General features: G+C 33.2%; 1 protein-coding gene across 1 annotated transcript; it reads left to right on the top strand.

Moving 5' to 3' along the window:
- Positions 1-685: 685 nt before the first annotated feature.
- On the top strand, positions 686-1,487 carry LOC120135486 (transcription repressor OFP15-like). Its single transcript, XM_039151762.1, has 2 exons — positions 686-1,363; positions 1,403-1,487. The coding sequence occupies exons 1-2, from the start codon at positions 715-717 to the stop codon at positions 1,474-1,476; spliced, it is 723 nt and encodes a 240-aa protein (XP_039007693.1). The 5' UTR covers positions 686-714; the 3' UTR covers positions 1,477-1,487.
- The last annotated feature ends 20,132 nt before the right edge of the window (positions 1,488-21,619 follow it).

Here is a 21,619-nt window from a genome sequence, read left to right as displayed (position 1 = left end):
TAAAGGACCATTTGTGTACTTTACCCATGATAAAATTAACAACTAAAGTTTGCTCAAAAGTTGATTTTGCTTCTTATACTTTTAGAGCATTTTAGCTCCTAACATTTTAATTTTTGGTTTAAATAACTCTTGTTGGGTGAAAACTATTAGTTGACTAACTGTTAACACAAGTTACCGATGTGATATTTTTCACATACACTTCATTACTATCATATCATATATCATGTCATTAAAGTGATGAAGTAACCTATGTCACGTCATTAATTAAACTCATATAAAAATTTCACACTAACAATATATATAGATCATTAGTTGATTATCGATTTTCATCCAACATAAGTTTTTCAACCAAAATTTAAAAGGCTAAGAATTAAAATACTAAAAAAAAATAAAGTTCAAAATATTCATTTATGCAAACATTAAATACTACTTTTGTCTTATGTCATTTTTCAACTTCTCCGTCTTCGAATACTTTTTTGTTTTTTGATAACACCCAACTTGCGTAATTGATTCACCACTCCTTTAAAATTTTCCCACCTCTCAGTCTGACTCACCCATAAATGCCCACACAATAAAACAATTCACATCTTATACATATCGTCAAACTTCCAATATTTTAAACCATTTCAAAAACACCCCATCCTCGGCTACCCTCCATTTTCTTGTTTCTATTTATCATAATTCTCTTACTATAACCCAGACCAAAACATCAACATGGGGAAGAAGATGAACTTCTCTTTTCTTTCCAATGCCAAGCACAGCAACATCGTACATAAATCCTCTTGGCAATGGCTGCCTTCTTGTCACCAGCCCAGAACTCTCTCTTTCAGAGCAGACGACAGCACCTCAGCTTACTTAGATTCCATTGCTGATGATACTGTTCCATTAGAGACTGTCATCCGAGGTTTAAGGTCAGATAGGCTGTTTTTCGAGCCTGGAGAGACCAGTTCAATCATGGAAGAGGCAACAAAAAGGAATAAGGAAGAAGAAGATGATGATGGTGTTGATGGGTTGTTGCCTTTTAAAGACAGTACTGTGGTGTTGTCAATGGAGTCTCCAGATCCGTACACTGATTTCAGGGTGTCCATGGAAGAAATGGTTGAAGCTGAGGGGTTTAAAGATTGGGAAGGGCTTGAACAACTATTGTTTTGGTATTTGAGAGCCAATGGAAAATGCAACCATGGCTACATCGTTGCTGCCTTCGTTGATATGCTTGTAGCTCGACTCGCCATTAATGTTTCTAATTCAAAATCTGATAATATCTGTTCACCTTCTTCCCCTTTATCCTTTTACACTTCTCCTTCGTCGTCTTCCTCTGAGGATTGTTCTTCAACAACCATTCCTTGTGTTTGTCCAATAAAAGCTGGTGATACCCATTGTGTATCTTCTTCTTCTCCATCATTAGATCAGACGGAGATGAGTATTATTAAAGGTACTGACGATGATGATGCTTCATCATCTTTATTTGTTGTTTGATTCTTCGTTTTTAAATCTTGTGTATACTACTATTTTTTCCCCAGAAATGCGTGATAGTTGAAGAACATATCTTTTAATTCTTTTTTATGAGTATTTAGAATCGTTAATATTTGCTCGTTATTTCTTCGGTTTTGAGAAATTATTACTACTAAATTGGTCGTGTTATATTTGTTTTCGTGCATGTCCTTACTTTCCAGAATTAGTGACAAAACGGGCGCATTCTGCATTTTTTTTATTATTTGGTCACGGCTGGAGACATGAGCACGACTCTGGGCATGACACGGTCTGACGTGGTAGTTTTTAGAAGATCCAGTCAGCGACGGTTTCTATAAGACTTCCTCCGCATGCCTTCTGGAAGATTGACGAGCATAGTTGCATTAGGAGACTAGTTTAAGTTTGAATTTAAATTAAAAAACAATTATCTTTAGGATTATTTTATTTGTTTTCTTTGTTTATCCTTTAGGCTTTGAGAAGCTATAAATACCCACTTGGGGTAAGCCTAAACTCATCATTCGGATTATAATATTCTTTTCTCTCTAGTTTTTATAAAAGTTTTCTCTTTTTACTTTTCAAGTTCTTTTCATTTTTCTTTTATTTTTCAAGCTTTGTTTTCAAAATGCTAAGTATGACTTTTGTCATGCTTAGCTAAACTTTTCATAAGCCGAGAGTTGTCGCGATAACTCAATTCCATCGGGAGAATTGAAACAGACCCTTAATATCTTCGGAATATCTCTCTCAATCTCTGCGCTTATTTTTCAAAATCAAAACAGTTTTCAAAATCAAAGATTGACTTTGGTCAAGAGGTTGTTGCGATTTAATGTGTGGGAGGAAGATTCGGCTTATAGAAAGCAATTCGACTTCCTGGGAATACACTTGGTGAGATAGCTTCTCCAAGAGGGAATTGAGATCGGAATTGACGGTTATCGAAGCAACAATCCGAGTCGGATGCCATGAACTTAAACGGTAATTGATCTACGACAATTGATGTTGTTAAAATCAATTATCGAAGCCGGAATCAAAGATTGCCTTGGGTATTCGGTATAAAAGATAGAGTCATAGAGATAGCCCTTGTAGACAAAGTAACCGACGTGAATCCCGAAGAGAAAACCTTATTCGATGATCATAAGGAAATTGAGTCAAAGCAAAGCTTGAGGCTACTTTTACCGTATTTATTCTCAATCTTCATCTTCTTATTTTTACTTTAATTGTTTTTACTTATTTAATCAATTTTATTATTTTAATATTTTCTTACCAAACCCCCCATTTTTACTGTTTCACGTCTGGCATAAATAAATCAGACATAAATTTATAATTTTGTAAGTCCCTGTGGAATCGACCTTTACTTCTCTTTACTACGTATTTCCTTTATTTATTTATTGATAATAAGGAATTTATTTTGACATCCAAAATGATAATTGTCAAATTGGCGTCGTTGTCAGGGACTTCGCCAAAGTTACTAATTTTTGTTTGCTTTTGATATATGGCCAGGTCTAATCCAGGAGCATTAGTGGAGTACGACCCGAAGATTGAAGCCAAAGCTAGGAGACTCCACGCACAGACGCTTTGGGAAAGAAGGAGACAAGAAACAAATCCAAAAGAAGAATCTAATTCAGGTAATATAAATTCGATGGCCGATCTTACTATTCGGGAGTTAGCTATGGCACCTACTAAGCAAGGGCCTAAGTGCATTGATTTTCCCCAAGGCGAAACTCTGTATCAGTTGAAAACCGGTCATATTCATCTCTTCCCTACATTCTGCGGATTGCCGAACGAAGATCCACACAAACATCTCAAGGAATTTCATATGGTATGTTCCAGCATGAGACCACAGGGAGTAACCGAGAACCAAATAAAACTTACAGCTTTTCCTTTTTCCTTAGCCGATTCGGCTAAAGAGTGGTTATTTTATCTTCCTCCTAAATCTGTAACTAAATGGGCTTAAATGACTCGTCTTTTTCTTGATAGGTTTTTCCCTACGGCAAAAGTAAGTGAACTACGAAGGATAATACTTGAAATCAAGCAGCTTGATGGAGAGTCACTTTACGACTACTGGGCGCGGTTTAAGAAATTATATTCTAGTTGCCCACAACATGGGTCGAGCAAACACTCCTTCAACACTTTTATGAAGGATTATCTCCCTTGCAAATGAAGATGATTGACGCTGCCAGCGGCGGAGCCTTGGTGAATATGACTCCTACTGAAGCTAGGAACTTAATATCGACGATGGCTACAAATTGCCAACAGTTCCACACAAATAATGAACCTTCTCGAAGGGTTCATGAGATAAGTTCATCTTCCTTAGAAAATAAAATAGATAAGTTAACTGAAGTCGTAAACTCTCTTGTTACAGGAAAAACAGGACAAAATCGATTATGTGGAATATGTGCATTACCTGATCATCCGACAGACGGTTGTCCACTGATTCAAGACGACACATCAGCTCAAGCCAATGCAGTCGGGAATTTTCAGGGACCTCCTCAAAGAGCTTATAATCCTTACGGTAATACATACAACCCAGGATGGAGGGATCATCCGAACTTCAGTTATGCTCAGAACCTGAGACCGAATGAAGGCTATCAAGTGAGACCTCCACTACCGCAACAATAGCAGAAGTCATCATTAGAATCAATTGTCGAGAGGTTAACACTTTCCCAGAAAAAATTCTAGAATCATACTGAAGCCCACTTACAAGAGATAGACAAGCAGATGAGCCAACTGGCTCAAACCGTAGGTCACTTGGAATCACAAGGTAAACTTCCATCTCAAACTAAAGTAAACCCGAGGGAGAACGTCAGAGCCATCACTCTTCGAAGCGGTACAGTAGTGGCACCGCCTATTCCATCAAACGAAGCAACCCAAAAGAAGAAAAAGACTGATGATTCTAGGTCCCAGAAAGAGAATAACGAAGAACAAATAGACGACTCGACGCCATCTCCCTACGACGTGCCACCGCCTTTTCCATCAAGGTTAGTTAAAAAAGATAAAAACTGAGGAAAAGGAAATATTAGACGTACTTCGGAAGGTGGAAGTTAACATACCTCTCCTTGAGGTTATTGGGAAGGTTCCAAGGTATGCCCAGTTTTTAAAGGATCTCTGTACGACTAAAAGGAAGCTTACCGGGGTCGGGAAAGTGAATTTAGGAGCAAACGTCTCAGCCATTTTTCAATGGAGGTTACCACCTAACCTAAAAGACCAAGGTATGTTCGCGTTCCCTTGTAAAATTGGTAAGGTTGAGATAAAATGAGCAATGTGTGATCTTGGCGCATCAATTAATGTAATGTCTCTATCTGTTTATAAAATGGTTACTAACAATCCTTGGAAGGATACAAAGATCTCGATACAGCTTGCCGACAGGTTAGTGATCTATCCATAAGGACTCTTAGAAAATGTATTGGTGGAGGTAAACGACTTGATATTTCCCGCCGATTTTTATATAATCGATATAGAGAATGATCGCACAAGCACATCCTCTGATATCCTGCTGGGGTGCCCTTTCCTAAGCACTACACACGCGAAAATTGACATGAGAAGCGGAATTTTAACTATGGAATTTGACGGTGGGATTGTTAAATTTGACGTCTATAAGGCAATTAGATATCCTGATAAAGTGGAAAGTTTAAATTCTATCGATTTAATTGATTCTTTGACTGATAAATTTTTAAGGACTAATTTTTCCTTTGATATATGCAGGGAGCTAGAGGATCATGATGAAAACGTGAATTCTAATTATACCGAATTGAATTTGATTTCTTCCAAGCCTAAAGTCTTACCTTCTATTTTGCAGGCACCTGAAGTTGAACTAAAACCGTTGTCTGATCATTTGAAATACGTCTTCCTCGGAGCAAACAACACTCTACTAGTAATCATATCAAAAAAGTTTTCCGATGAGGAGGAAAGAGACTTAATCACTGTTTTGCGCCAACACAATGAGGCTATAGGATGGACCATCGCTGATATAAAAGAGTTGATTCCATCCACTTGCATGCTTAAAATTAAAACCAAAGAAGGCGCAAAACCAACACGTGAAGGTCAACGTCGGCTAAATCCATCAATGATGGAAGTGGTAAAAATGAGATACAAAAACTCCTAGATACAGATATTATATATCCAATTTCGGATAGCAAATGGGTAAGTCTGATACATGTAGTTCCTAAAAAAATAGGAGTTACTGTGATTGAAAATTCTGAAGGAGAACTTGTACCAACACGAGTTCAGAATGGATGGAGAGTCTGCATCGATTAATGGAAGTTGAATTTTGTAACTAGAAAACACCATTTTCCTCTTCCATTCATAGATCAGATGATAGAATGATTAGCCAGTAAATCTCACTATTGTTGTCTTGATGGATTTTCAGGTTTCTTCCAGATTCCAGTAGCACCTGAAGATCAAGAAAATACTACATTCACATGCCTATTCGGCACATTCGCTTACCGACGTATGCTTTTCGGACTCTGCAATGCACATGCCACATTCCAAATGTGTATGATTAGTATTTTTTCTGATCTTATTGAGAAAGGTATTGAAGTCTTCATGGGCGACTTCACTGTTTACAGTTATTCATTCGATGAGTGTCTATTAAACTTGAAAAATGTGTTGCGTCGATGCCTAGAATTTAACCTTGTTCTGAATTATGAAAAGTGTCACTTTATGGTTAATAAAATTCTAATTCTAGGACATATTGTTTCATCTAAAGGAATTACGGTAGACCGATATAATACGTTCACTTCCTTACCCCACTACGGTGAGGGAAATTCTATCTTTCCTTGGTCATGCAGGTTTTTACCGTAGATTTATTAAGGATTTCTCTAAGGTGGCGCAACCATTATGCGAGCTATTACATAAGGATAAAGCCTTCAATTTCGACCAACAATTCCAAGAATCATTCGATGTACTAAAGGAGAAGTTGGTTATGGCACCTATAGTCCAACCACCGAATTGGGACTTCCCCTTCGAAGTAATGTGTGATGCTTCGGATGGAAGTGATGGGGCTATGCTCAGACAAAAGATCGGGAAAGAACCTCACGTTATCGTTTATGCATCCCATACCTTGGATTCTGCACAACGGAATTATTCAACAACCGAAAAAGAATTATTTGCTATTATTTTTGCATTAGATAAATTTAGATCATATCTTCTTGGTACTAAGGTTATTGTTTTCTCTGATCATGCAGCCTTGAAGTACTTGCTCAGTAAAAAAGAGGCAAAACCATGACTAATCTGTTGGATCTTACTCCTCCAAGAGTTTGATTTGGAAATCAAAGACAAGAAAGGATGTGAGAACTTAGTAGCCGATCACTTAAGTCGGCTTCCAATCACTACAGTTGATCTTCCCATTCGTGAAGAATTCCCGGAGGAGGGCTTGATGATGGCGCAAATGTCAATACCTTGGCTCGCAGGTATAGTCAATTACTTAGCTTCAGGTAAATTACCATCTGATTTAACGAGAGCTGAAGTAAACCGTATTAAAAGAGAATCTCGTTTCTTCATTTGGGATGATATGTATCTTTGGAAGCATTGTTCAGACCATGTAATTAGACGATGTGTTCCTGAAAGCGAGGTAAGCTCAATTTTAAATTTTTGTCATTCTTATTCATGTGGTGGGCACTTTGGACCAAAGTGAACTGCTCATAAAATCTTGGAACGTGGATTCTTTTGGCCTCGTATTTTTCTTGATGCTTACTTATTTTGTAAGTCTTGTGATAATTGTCAACGTGCAGGTAATTTGAGTCGAAGAAACAAAATTCCCCTTAACCCTATATATATATGCGAAATATTTGATGTTTGGGGACTTGACTACATGGGTCCATTTGTTTATTCTTTTGGAAATTGTTATATAATTCTTGCGGTTGATTATGTTTCGAAGTGGTTAGAGGCTAAAGACACTCGAAACAACGATGCGAAAACTACTGTTCAATTTCTAAAGAATTGTATTTTTTCTAGGTTTGGTACTCCGAGAGCGATAATAAGTGACCGCGGCACACACTTCATTAATTGAGTAATTGATGTGCTTATGAAAAAATATGGAGTGAATCATAGAATTGGCACGGCTTATCATCCGCAAACGAACGGACAAGAAGAAATTTCAAACCGAGAAATAAAGATGATTCTTGAGAAAATAGTTAAGCCAAATCGCAAGGATTGGAGCTTGAAATTAATTGACGCTTTGTGGGCTTATTGAACTGTATATAAAGGACCTATCGGCATGTCGCCATATCGCCTTGTGTTCGGTAAGCCGTGCAATTTACCTGTCGAGCTAGAACACAAGGCATATTGGGCCGTAAAACAGTGCAATATGGAGTTAGAAGCGGTTGGCGAAACACGAAAGTTACATATACAAGAGCTTGAAGAAATCCGGAGAGATGCTTACGACAACGCCAAGATATATAAGGACAAAACAAAATAATTCCATGATCAAAAAATTGTTTCTAAATCTTTTTCTATCGGACAAAAAGTTCTTCTTTTTAACTCAAAATTAAAACTTTTTGCAGATAAACTTCGATCAAAATGGAACGGACCTTATACGGTAACTGAAATATTTCCTAATGGGGCAGTCGAAATTGAAGATAATTCGGGAACTCGGTTTAAAGTAAATGGACACAGGATTTTACCGTATTATGCGAATAGCGAAGTTTGTTTAATTGAAGATCTCGACTTAGAAGAACCTGTAGTCTGAATCAGGTCGTCGAGCTAACGACGTTAAACAAAAGCGTTTTATGGGAGGCAACCCATTGTTTTTCTGTTAAATTTTTATTTTTACTTTTTATTTTTATTCGATCAAGCATGCTTAATTTAATTTTTATTTTTATTTTACAGGAATCAAATATTTTTATTCGAACTTAAACGATGAAGAATTGCAAAATTTCCATTCGAACAGTTCTACACTCGGAACTTACAGTGCAGTACACGATCGAGCAAAAAAAAACAAGGAGTAGCTTGTGAGCACCGTTTCAATAACGGCGCACGTTAGCAGAACCTAAGGGGAGCTCGACGCACGTTGGCGAAGCCCAAATATTTTTTTCCCCTAGTTCGATTCTGTTGCCCCACCTTATCCCCTTCCCCCTTTTGATATTTTTGTGGACCTCACCCTATCACCATTTATCCATCTTTTTCAATTTTCAAACACTTTATCATTAAAAAAATAAAACCATTTTGACTAATACTCAACCTCTCCTCCCACGCACGGCAACATCAAGTTAAACCCAAATCAAATAAACTTCCCCCCTTTTATCTTCTCCAACTTGATCACCCCCCCAAAGGCACGCCTTTTCCTTCTCACCACCGACGGCTAAAACACACAAAGACTTTTACTCACTTCAATGTCTTCACGACCACCCTCTTTTTCCTTTCCCGCTATGGTGCGCACGCGAAACCGACCCGATAAAACCAACGCTCCTCCTCACACCGTCTTTGGAGGACGTCGCCGCTCAAACGCGACGGTGTTTGTCGAGTTACCCATGATTCCGACTCCATTCCATCGCCACCCCCAGTATGCAAACTCAAATGGATGAAGTCTACGACCGCGTCCACTCCATCGAGACGAATATCACTGAGATTCTCTCCTACCTACGTTCTGGTGCCTCTCATCGCGGCTTAGGCCGTGGTCGACATTAAAATCGGGGAGTACTCTATTCCTTCTTTTGCACTTTAATTTTCCGTTTTGAGACAAAATGCTTTAAGTGAGGAGGAGTAGATTGTAGGATTGAATTTCCCTTTTGCTTATGTTTATGTTTCGATGCTATATGTGTTGGTTGGATTTGTCGGAAATTTCATTAATTATCTTTGTCTTGTTGAAAATTTTTGGAATGCTATGCTTGTTTGGGAACACATAATTGTTTAGGTTAGGATGTTCTTGATAGTGAATAACATGAATTGTGATAAGTTGGTGCTTTTGTGATATTCCATGCCTTTGTCGGTTGAAATGTGATTAGCTCAATGCATGAAACAATCTGGTGAGATTTGAGCCTTTACGAGCATATCATTTTCACTCACATTTTGTTTGATTGAGTGTGTCGAATTTGGCATTGATATTCTAGAACCTACATGTTGAATACTGTCGAGATTACACATGAACATGATGCTTAAAAATGATTTGGGAACCTTAGGATTAATCATCCCGTTTCCCCACTAAATAGCCTACCCATGCATTTTTCCCCTTAGTTAAACACTTTTGAGTCTATTTCCGCTTCTTTGTTTTCACCACATTTATAAACCCGGGCCTTTTTGTTTTATCCCTCTTTTCTACCTTTTTCAGGGCAAGTGAATAATTTTACAATTGTATGCTACATTGAAAAAAAAATGTTGAATGCAAAAAAAAAAATAGCAGTTCGAAAAAAAGAAAAAAAAATGTTGTTCGAAAAAAAAGAGAAAAAAAAGACATGAAAAAAATTGGAAAACAAAACAACAAAAGTGTGAAAAAAAAGAAAAAAAAATCAAATGCATTTTTTTGTTTGACAATTAGTCTTTTATTCTTGGTGTGCTTAATGTTTTAATGGATTTGAGATTATCATTTGTTAGTTCCTTGCCTTGAATATTTAGTCATATATTTAGCCTTTTTCCCCACCTTTACCTAAGCCCCGTTACAACCAATAAAAGACCCTTTGATTTATGCATCTTGTTCTTATTAGTAGTGGAGATTTGATTTACTTGCAGGCTTATGGTAATATCGTGTCGATTCTGACATTAAGCGTTTCTTTACCCCCAAACACATTGAGTGATTTGAGTGAATCCCGGTAAGGTGTTGAGTTATGAGCATTGAGATTAATGAATGAATGGATATTACAATTGCACTTGACTTGTTCCAATTGGTGATGTTCAATTGATTGATTTCTTAACTTGAATAGTTATTGTGGTCTCTACCTTGCTTTCCCTGAATGTGAAACTTGACAAAGAACGGTAAATGAAATTTTTGACTAGTTTGATTAATCATACTTGAGGACAAGCATGAGATAAGTGAGGGGGAATTTGATGAGTGTTCAGAATCGTTAATATTTGCTCATTATTTCTGTGGTTTTGACGAATTATTACTGCTAAATTGGTCGTGTTATATTTGTTTTCGTGCAGGTCCTTACTTTCCAGAATTAGTGACAAAACGGGTGCATTCTGCATTTTTTTATTATTATTTGGTCACGGCTGGAGACATGGGCATGACGCGGTCTGACGTGACAGTTTCTAGAAGGTCTAGTCAGCGACGGTTTCTAGAAGACTTCCTCTGCACGCCTTCTGGAAGATTGACGAGCAGAGTTGCATTAAAAGACTAGTTTAAGTTTAAATTTAAATTAAAAAATAATTATCTTTAGGATTATTTTATTTGTTTTCTTTGTTTATCCTTTAGGCTTTGAGAGACTATAAATACCCACTTGGGATAAGCCTAAACTCATCATTCATATTACAATCTTCTTTTATCTCTAGTTTTTATAAAAGTTTTCTCTTTTTACTTTTCAAGTTCTTTTCATTTTTCGTTTACTTTTCAAGCTTTGTTTTCAAAATGCTAAGTATGACTTTTGTCATGCTTAGCTAAACTTTTCATGAGCCGAGAGTTGTCGCGATGACTCAATTTCATCGGGAGAATTGAAACAGACCCTTAATATCTTCAGAATATCTCTTTCAATCTCTGCGCTTATTTTTCAAAATCAAAATAGTTTTCAAAATCAAAGATTTACTTTGGTCAAGAGGTTGTTGCGATTTAATCTGTGGGAGGAAGATTCGGCTTATAGAAAGCAATTCGACTTCTTGGGAACACACTTGGCGAGATAGCTTCGCCAAGAGGGAATTGAGATCGTAATTGACGGTTATCGAAGCAACAATCTGAGTCGGACGCCATGAACTTAAACAGTAATTGATCTACGACAATTGATGTTGTTAGAATCAGTTACCGAAGCCGGAATCAAATATTGCCTTGGGTATTCTGTATACAAGATAGTCACGGGGATAGCCCTTGTAGACAAAGTAACCGACGTGAATCCCGAAGAGAAAACCTTATTCGATGATCATAAGGAAATTAAGTCAAAGCAAAGCTTGAGGCTACTTTTACAGTATTTATTCACAATCTTCATCTTTTTATTTTTACTTTAATTGCTTTTACTTATTTAATCAATTTTATTATTTTAATATTTTCTTATCAAACCCCCCCATTTTTACTGTTTCACGCCTTGCATAAATAAATCAGACATAAATTTATAATTTTCTAAGTCCCTGTGAAATCGACCATTACTTCTCTTTACTACGTATTTCCTTTATTTATTGATTGAGAATAAGAAATTTATTTTGACATTCAAAACGACAGTTGTGACTTTTGCTCATTTTCTTGTTTTCCCCCTTGTCTTTCTTGGTTCCCAAACAGGATTATAGATATAAAATCTATGATTTAAAAGAATATGAAAATAAAAAATAGCGACTCAATCATGAAATGTACTTACTCTTGAGTTGTTTTTCATTTCGTTGAAATACTAACTCTCAAACCTTAGACTTAGAAATTATTTGGTTGGGCACTTTCAACTACAAGAGTGAGAAGGCGAAAATATTTTTGTCATTGAATTTAATGTTGAATAATACACATGTCCTGGGTTCAACATTTATATGTTGAATTTTCAGTTATGATCTGGTGGTTAGACATTTTACTTCTTGTCCTAAATTCAATATTTAATATACTAAAATTAAAATCTACGTCAATAATTTTTTTCTTGCGATTAATATTTAGTGAATTATTTAGGGTGAAGTACAACACATTTTCAGTTATAACATTTTTAAAAATTATAATTTAATTATTTAATTATAATATTATTATAAATATATCACTGATAGTTAAATATTATATTGAATAGTGATATTATTTGATGTATAATAATTTTAGTCCTTAAAATTTATTCATTTTATCAAATTGATTTTTTAATTTAAAACAATTCAATAAATTTAGTCGTTCATATTTAAAGAATCTATCGATTTTATTAGTCTAATGTGATTATAAGGTAATATCTGTTTAGAATTTCTTAATCAATTTACAATAATCGTACACAAATCATGCAGACGCAATTATCCGAATTTGAGACCCTTAAAGGAGAATACTACTATTTTTACCTCTAAAGTTACTCACCAAATTCATAATTTATATTTTCAGTGAACATTATGTATAAATCTATAAACTAATTGAAGTTTAAATTTAAAATATCAAGAATAATAAAATCTGCTATTAACCATAAGAAGTAATTATTGACAAAAAAAATAGCAGTTAAAAGTTGAATTTTCTTTTCTGGAAGATGATAAGCGGGTGGGCATTCATTGTGCCCTGAAGAGAGATCATAGCCGTTGACTTTGAAATTGGGAAGTCATTATCACAAGGTAGGAACACCTCCAGCCAGGACTTTCGTCCTACTCTCATTATCCTTTGCTCTTGCACCAATATTAACATCTTGGCATTGTCCTGCTTAATTAAATTTAAAATTTTTCAAAATTTTAAACTAATTAAGCAGCTTTAAATTTGACTTTTTTATGCACAAAATATACGTGTGAAGTTGGATGATGGTTTCTTAAAAAGCATTTCTTAACTATCCAATTGGCTAACATATTTCATTATTCTGTGCAAAAAGATTTTCAGATTGAACTGAGTTTTCAAATTTGACCCAATGAGTTTTTAAAATAGGTGTATGAGAAATGATGGTTGGATTCCAAGTTTTTAAATTTATTTTCCTTTGAAAAAAAAGTATTAAAAATAAATTTTTAAAATAAATTTTTTAATGACTTGTGGTGATGGGTAAGGCACTATTAAAAGGGCAAAAAGGTTGCCTTAATTGCGAAAAAGATCCAAACGTGAATTGTATATATTTTACAAGTACTAAGTAAAATTTGAAAACATTGCAATGGAAACAGATCTATATTGGCAAGTTCGCTAGTTGCGATCTCTGTGAAATAGAGCAAAAGTTACGAGAAAAAACAACCACTGCCTAAACACCAACTTTTATTCCTTTGGTTTTATGTGCCCAACCTCAACTAACTTTTGGCAAATTTCCCTAATTTGTTTTAAATGGGAAACTTCGCCATCAACTCTAGGAAACAATCCATTACATTTCGTAGTAGCAAAGTAAAGCTTGTTAGGTGTGTATCGGATATTGAATTTAAAATTAAATAAAATCCATAAATTTCATCCATATTAATAATTAACTAAAAATAAGGCATAATAACATAAAACACCCCCAACATTTGGTAAAAGTGTCATTTTGACTTCTATTTTTTTTAGATATTTTAACTCTAATGTTTCATTTTGGGGAAAAAGAATCTCCCGTAGATAAAAACATTTAGTCAACTAACGATGAACGCATCTTATTGACTAAGTAGATCCACGTGGACAAAAATGCTTACATGGTATGTCCATGTAGGTTAAAATGATGCATGTTAACCCTTTAACCACCAGTCAAGTTAACTTTTATGCCGTATTTTGGAAAAATATATTATATATAACTTACTTTTCTATGGCTTTATCCAACGAATTGTATTTCAAATTCCTCCGTCTACACTTAGCTTCTCCCCTTCCACTCTTTTATAAATCTGACTAAACCTTTTTATCGCTCTAGCTGATCTATTCTTCTCTTTCTTCTCCTCTCCTCCATCTTCACCTTCACTTTCATCTCCTCGCTAGCTTTCTTCTCCGTTCACGGTCATAAATCTAAGTGAAGATGATGGAATTTAAAATACAATTCATTGGATAAAGTCATAGAAAAGTAAATGATATATAACATATTTTCCCAAAACACAACATAGAAGTTAACTTGGCCTGGTGGCTAAGTGGTTAACTCCCCGATTACACGCTTTTTTGATTAGTTGTAATTAATAAAAGGAAATATACGAAATAAAATATTATTTTATTTTAATTTTTATTTTTATTTTTTTGACTTGACAAATTGTCACGCCATCATTCTAACCCACATAGATAAGCCACATCAGCATCTTAAGCCATGTCAGCTCTGTTTAATCAACAAGATACGTTGAACGATAGTTGACGAATGGTTTTCATATACAGAGTTTTGCCCCAAAATAATTCTTTAGGGATTGAAATGCCCCAAAAAGAATAGGGGGAAAATGATACTTTTAATAAACGTTGAGGGTGTTTTATGTCATTATGCCTAAAAGTAATTAAAAAGTACAGATATTAGTGTAATGTTTAGAAATGAATTTTTTATTAAATGATTTCATAAGTATATTGTGTTCCCTTTTTACAATGATTTGTTTTCTTTTTATAATCCCAAATTATTGAGTAATTAATTAACAATTAAAATAATTAAATAACATGGATCCACTAATTAATCATATGTATAAAAATACTTATATTGTTTCATTATGTGTAAATTCAAATTTCGACATTTCACTTGAAGATATAATATTTTTATTTAATTAAAAAAACAAATTGAATATCACTTTATTAGTATAAAACAAATAGTAAAATATCACTTTAGTTAGTATAATATTTTTAATTGCACTTTTAGTTAAAAAGTCTGTTTTGATCACAAAATCAATGTCAAATAGGTAAAAAAATGAAAAACAAATATGGTGAAAATGGTGATTTCAAACCAATTGCAAAAGCTATAATTTGTAGCTTTTTCATTTTCAACTTTGCATTTGAGAGCAAATTACAATTTTACCCTTATTAATGCATGAGTTGCACTCAATTATGTATTTATATTTTATTTTAATAATTTAATATTAGCATCCTTAAAAAATAATTTATTATTTACTAATTTATTTTAATTATTTAAAAGTAAATAAAATTTATTGTTTTTATATTGAAATATTAATAAAATATTTCATATGCACGTGTTAAAAATATTGATAATATATTTTTTATTAATAAAATATTTTATTTATAAAAATATTATTAATGAGTTTATCTTAAAAATATTTTTAATATTTTAAGTGATATATTTTATATATCATAGTATTAATAAGTGTGAATATAATTTAAATTCTATATTTTTAATTTATAACATAATGTCTATAATAGACATTTTATCTTTTCAAACTTATATTTTAACAACAATATCAAATACTTAAATTTTAAACTACACTTCTAACTTAAAAATTATTTTCTAACGTATTTTTAAAAATTACTTTTCAAAAACTCTATCAAATTTGGCCCTAAGAGTCCATTTTCATTTTCAAGAATTTTGGTTTCGGTTTCGGTAGCCGAAGCTTCTAAGCCGTGCTCCTTTTTTTTCTAACAAAATATTAAGAAATTAATTCTCACGCTCAACAAGGGAAATTAAAGATAATTAATGATCTCTTATCATTATGTTAATTGGAGTGATTGTGGCCCCGAGATATATTGGAGCGATAACTAAATAATGTTGTTTTTACTTTATTTATGATACAGGTTTGGTGTAGTGGAGAGTGTTAGTTTATGTTACACTTTGATATGAATAATATTAGACTCTATAATTCATATCAAGGTGTTATATAGAGATTTATATATCCAATTTGTATGTATACATTTCGAGAGTATCTATATGATTCATAAATGTAAAAATTTGATATATGAATGCATGTTAAATTCTTTAATTTAACCATCGATATTGTGTATATTTGTAGTAACTTGGAGTATTCATTGAGATTTTATAAACTCACTCTTTTTCATATTCACAACAGAAAAGATTAGATTTTGGAGGATTTATAAAAAGATGATCTGAGTAATCTTGGTAAAGTATGAATACAAGTATGTAATGATAGGTCTTTTGTTTTAAAGGCAATGTGGAACTCATCGAGCTAAGTTTTGGTATGCTCTATTTTGGGCTTATTTTCATTGACTTTGTATTCTTTAATAAAGTTTTGGATGAATTTTTGACCTTGTTTGAGATGCGTGCGATGTCTCATGTGACTTAAGTATGATGTTGGATTGTCTATGTAGGTTCAAGCATGCAATGACTTAATATGTCAAATCTTTAGATTTTATTGATTGGTTTGGTTAGATAAGTTATAAACAATTAAAACGATATGTTAAACTTATTTTAAGTGTGTTTTGATGTATATATTGTGATTCAAGTATGTCTAGGAATGTTTATGGGCTATAGGATTAATTATGTGTAAGATTGATGATTCTAAAATATATGTGTAAGTTGAATTATATAATTTTTTTAGAAAAGATTTTTACCTTTAAAAAAAGATTGAAAATGATTGATCCTTCGGGCATAAAGATCATTGGAACCGGAAATCATGAAAATTGTTTCAAATTACTATTTTAAGCTCCAAAAGTTTGATTTTTACTTAAGGTAATAATGTAAGTGACGTTTTTACAAATTAGTCTCAAGATCTTTGAAAATACAATTGAAGATGATTTTTACACAAATATACCCGAAATTTCGTTAGTAGATTTTAATAACCTTTATTGCAGTTATAAACTGAAAAATGAAAAAGTTCCGGGGTGGGATTGTTTTCAAAAACTGACTTTTAAAAATGTTGTAGAAACGAATTTTCAAAAGTATTGTTAAAAAATGCACTTTAAAATGTAATTATTTTCTATTGTTGCTAAAAACTAAGTTTGAAAAGATAAAATTTTCATTATCGACATTATATTGTAAATTAAAAATATTACATGTAAATTATATTTACACTTATATATGAATTATTTCAATTTAAACTATAATAAAAATATTAAAATACAAATAAATGATAATAATAATAATATATTTTATATAACTAACTATCAATATTTTTAATATATAAATCATGAATTTTATTTATTTTAAATAATTAAAAATAAATTATTATTTCAAAAATATTTTTATTAAATTATCAAAATAAAATGTAAATACATAATTGAGTGTAGCCCATGCATTAGTAAGGGTAAAAATATAAATTTACTTTTAAATGCAAGGTTGAAATGAAAAAAATTAGAAACTCTAGCTTTTAATTTTTACGGGTTTGGTATTAGTTTTGTAGTAAAAAACAGTTTTTAGACAACATTATCAAAACGGGGCAATATAAGTTCAATCAATCCGAAAGACGAAATTCGTAATTAACAATCATACCAAAATATAATGAGAAACAAGAGTTAAGGAAGGCTTAACTTTCTTATGCAATTGTAATGGTGTTGCCATTAATGTCATTGTGGGTGTTCAATTGTTCATTTTGAATTATCTGGCATCTGTTGAACGTTTAAATTAGGTTTAACTGCTACACTTTCTTTTCATTAAATTTCTTGATGTTTGATATTAAATTCTTAGGAGGCCTTTGTGTTGGTATCCTTTACCAATATGGGGGGGGGAGGGGGGGTTTGACATTATACTTGTATCGTTTCTTTCTCAGTTGCAAAATACTACTTTATACTCCAATTTATTTTTTATATATAAATTTTCATATAATAATAAGATTTTTTAATAATTTAAAGTGATCATAAGGTATTATATTTTCGAATTTTGTTAATCTATTGATAACGCACACAATTCATATAGGTAATTGTTTAAATTCAAATCATTATAAATAGTATGGTAAATGGTATGTTAACTAACCTCAATGAATGAAGTAAATAGCATTATTAGCAAAAAACCTTGCAATGTAGTTTTGTAATTAAATTGTAATAATGTTTACTGCCATTTTCCTCTTCCTACATGCTTCGTGGAAAATTTTTTTCTAGCCATTAGTACATATTTATTGGCCTTAATTTACATTATTATACTACCAATCCTTGAATTTAATTCTCTTTAACTTACAGCTCCACCTCTCTCTCCACAATAATTTAATTAAGCTTTTAATAAAACCCATCCTTTCTTTATATGTTTCACCCTTTCTTCTTCAATTCCCCCGCCTCTTTGTTCATTTTCATTCTCCAAGAAGCTCAAGGTTCCTTCAACAATAAGGTAAGTACAATTCAATGTCTTTTCTCCCACTTTATAAATGTTAATACAATTCCATTCTTAGATAAATTGAACTTTGTTTTGTTGGTGTTCTTCCATGGCTCATATTAGGTTAAGTACAACTATAATACACAAAGATGAGTGGAAGAAATGGTGTCAAGCTTGAGTTGAGCTAAAACTACCACCACCAAGGCTTAATCTAAGAATGGAGTCATCATCACCGAGCGGGTCAGCTACCGTATCGCCGACATCACCACCGAGCTCATGTGTGTCTTGGGACGTCGACATGGTGACGATGAGCAGCCCCGAGACAGTAACAACATCCATGGTCCTGGTGGGATGCCCTAGGTGTTTGATGTACGTTATGCTTTCAGAAGAAAACCCAAAATGCCCCAAATGCAAGAGTACTGTTTTGCTTGATTTCCTCCATGATACTGCTACCACTAACAATACCCCCATCAAGGCAAGAAAGAGCTAAGATAACACCGTTACCATATTATATATAAATCCAACCCATTGCTGGGCGTTTGATCATTTTAACGTTGGATATTAGTATTAGGACCTCACTGTTATAGTTTTCTTACAATTTCGCCCGTGGTATCTGTATTTTGTTTTGGGTTTTGGGTTTTCCATCTTTAGCAGATGACTATATAAACTCCAACTCCTAAATTTTTCTTACGAAATAGAATATATCTAATAATATTCCACATTTCACTTCCCAATTTTAGTTTGGTTTCATTTTTAATTTTTCTTGGGTTTCTTAATATAGAAAATCGGTACAATTTTAAGACTAAAAGTAGAAATAAATAACTAAATTATGTTATTTTTGCGTAAAATTAGATAATTAAATTATCATATTAATTATTTTAATTTTTAATATTTTTTCAGTTAGAAAAATATTTTTCGACCAATAATATCTTGGCACGTCAACAAAAGTAAATACTTATTTTGACCCAAAATAAATTAGTGGCTTAAAACAAAAAGGTATTATAGACAGTAGTTTTTATCTCAATTTGTATTATTATTATTATTATTATTATTATTAAATAATTAAAATTTACCTTACAAGCCAAAACTACAAAACCCGACTGGGCCCAAATTACAATCCAGCCAAGTACCCAAAGCCCAAGCTCGAAGCCCATCAGCAAGCCCACAAGTGAAGATCCAAGCAGTTAGGGTTTCTAAACCCCGTCTCAACCACCGCTCACCCTCAACCGTTGGATCTACTTGTTGATCCAACGGTCTAGATTGGACCAAATTTAGGGTTTTACCCTACATATGGACCGTCCACCTGCCGCGCGTGAGGAGCACGCGCTCAACTCATCAAGGCACCCCCGCTGTCATTGTCAAAATCACCAGCCATATCTAAAAGATCTAGGTGCATTTAATGCACCCAACCGTCCCTAGTCGCAGCCTAGCCCGATGACTCAGAGGGCTTCTCCTCTCCGACCAATCCAAAGGGAGATCCTCGGGTTCTATAAAAGAAACCCACCTGTAAGAAAGAAAAAAAGGGGAGAAGACAACCAACACGATGAGCATCCATTCGAGAAAGATGAAACGAGAAGGAAAACATAGTAACCAACAACCATTCGGGTAGCCAGAAACACATCAACAAAAAATCGAGAGCAGTCGAAAAGAGAAAGACGAAAGAGAGGAGAAGTTTACCACCGTAGAAGTTGAATGTCGACAGAAGCCTCCGTTTAATAGAAGGTAAAACCTTCGGTTTTGTGTAGATCTAGGGAGATGTAGGGATTTTTAGGCTTAGGGATGGTCATATTTTAGGTTTAGGGTGTGGATATCTATGTTTTGGAGTAGTTTGGACGAACTCTGGCTGCTGTGGACTGCGGCGGGGCGCTCTGACGAGTGGTGGTCGGTGGTTGCTAGCCTTCCCTTCGGTGAGGGAACGTATAGAGAAGTGAGATAAAAGAGGGTTCTCTCTTTTAGAGAGATAACCAAAGTGAAAATTTAAGAAGACTTTGGCCATTTTAGGTCGAAAATGGGGATTTATACCCTCCCTATACGACGTCATTTAGGGGGAAGGGTTGTGCGTTTTAGGCGTATGGTAAACCCCATCCTAGGTACCTCTAGCTTTGTAATTTTTCATTTTACTCACTGCAATTAATTTTCACGTATTATGATTTTGTCTTTAAATTTTACCCGTATTTTGTTTTAGTCTTTTTATACGTGTTATTTTATTTTTATGTTTATTTTAATTTGAGCATCATATTTTAATAGTTTTTATTTTAATCATTCATAATGATGATGGTTAAATTACGCTTCTAGTACCTATTTTGTATGTTAGTTTCATTTATGGCTATGAATTTTGATTATTTTGTTGTTTAATCCTTAAGTTTAATTTTTAATAATACTTTTGGTTTATTTAAGTTTGAAGTGCCTAAAAATATGAAATATTTGCATAGGTGACCTTGATCTCTCGTAGTTTTATAATTTAATTACTATAGTTGTCATATTTATCATTTTATCCATTATTTACATGTTTGTAAATTTTTTTATTAAATAAAAAATTTTCATGTATTATTTTATACGAGGAATTTAAAGAAACACCCCTTAACTAACAAGGAGTGTGTTTCTAAGGATTTCTCGAATAAAATAAGATATTTTATATTTTAAATAAATTTATATTTATATATATTTATTGTATCTAAAATTTAGGGTAATACTATTTTGTACGAGGATTATTTGTATAAAATAATATCCTATAAAAATATCATAATTTAAATGTTATTCAAATTTGCCAATTTTAATATTTAGATGACGTATAATCATTTAGTATCAATTTCGAGCGTTGTGAAGATGTTAATCCTTCCTCAAACGTAATCGACTCCCAAACCCTTTTTAAAATGAATTTCTGGTTAAATGCATATCAATTTTTATCTTTTAAAATTGTTTTTTCTTAAAATTATTTAAAAGGTATTTTTTGGTATTCGGCCTACCTAACCCAAAAGTCGATGACGATTCCAAATTTATTTATTTTCACATTTATTTCAAAACCTAACCTTTTCCCAAAATTAAGTTGGATCGTTCCCTGCAATAGCTCCAAAAAGTTGTAAGGATCGTTTCGACAACTTGGCGACCCCTTAAATTGTGTTTAATCTTATTTGAGAAGGAAAACACCAAATTATTCGAGGTGAGATTTTTTACACCACTCTTAAAATAATTAATTTTATTTAAAAAAATCGTTTCGACAACTTGGTAACTCTGCTGGGACTTTTTTTTAGAGAGTCAAGCCATAATCAATTATACGCCATTTTTTTAGTTGAAAAAGGCAAATATAAATGATATTTAAATTT

Source organism: Hibiscus syriacus, unplaced genomic scaffold (genome assembly GCF_006381635.1).
Source record: "Hibiscus syriacus cultivar Baekdansim isolate YM2019G1 unplaced genomic scaffold, ASM638163v2 tig00110610_pilon, whole genome shotgun sequence".
In the NCBI taxonomy this organism is placed as follows: domain Eukaryota; kingdom Viridiplantae; phylum Streptophyta; class Magnoliopsida; order Malvales; family Malvaceae; genus Hibiscus; species Hibiscus syriacus.
The sequence above is the reverse complement of the archived record's forward strand: the minus strand, read 5'-3'. Positions and strand labels throughout refer to the sequence as shown.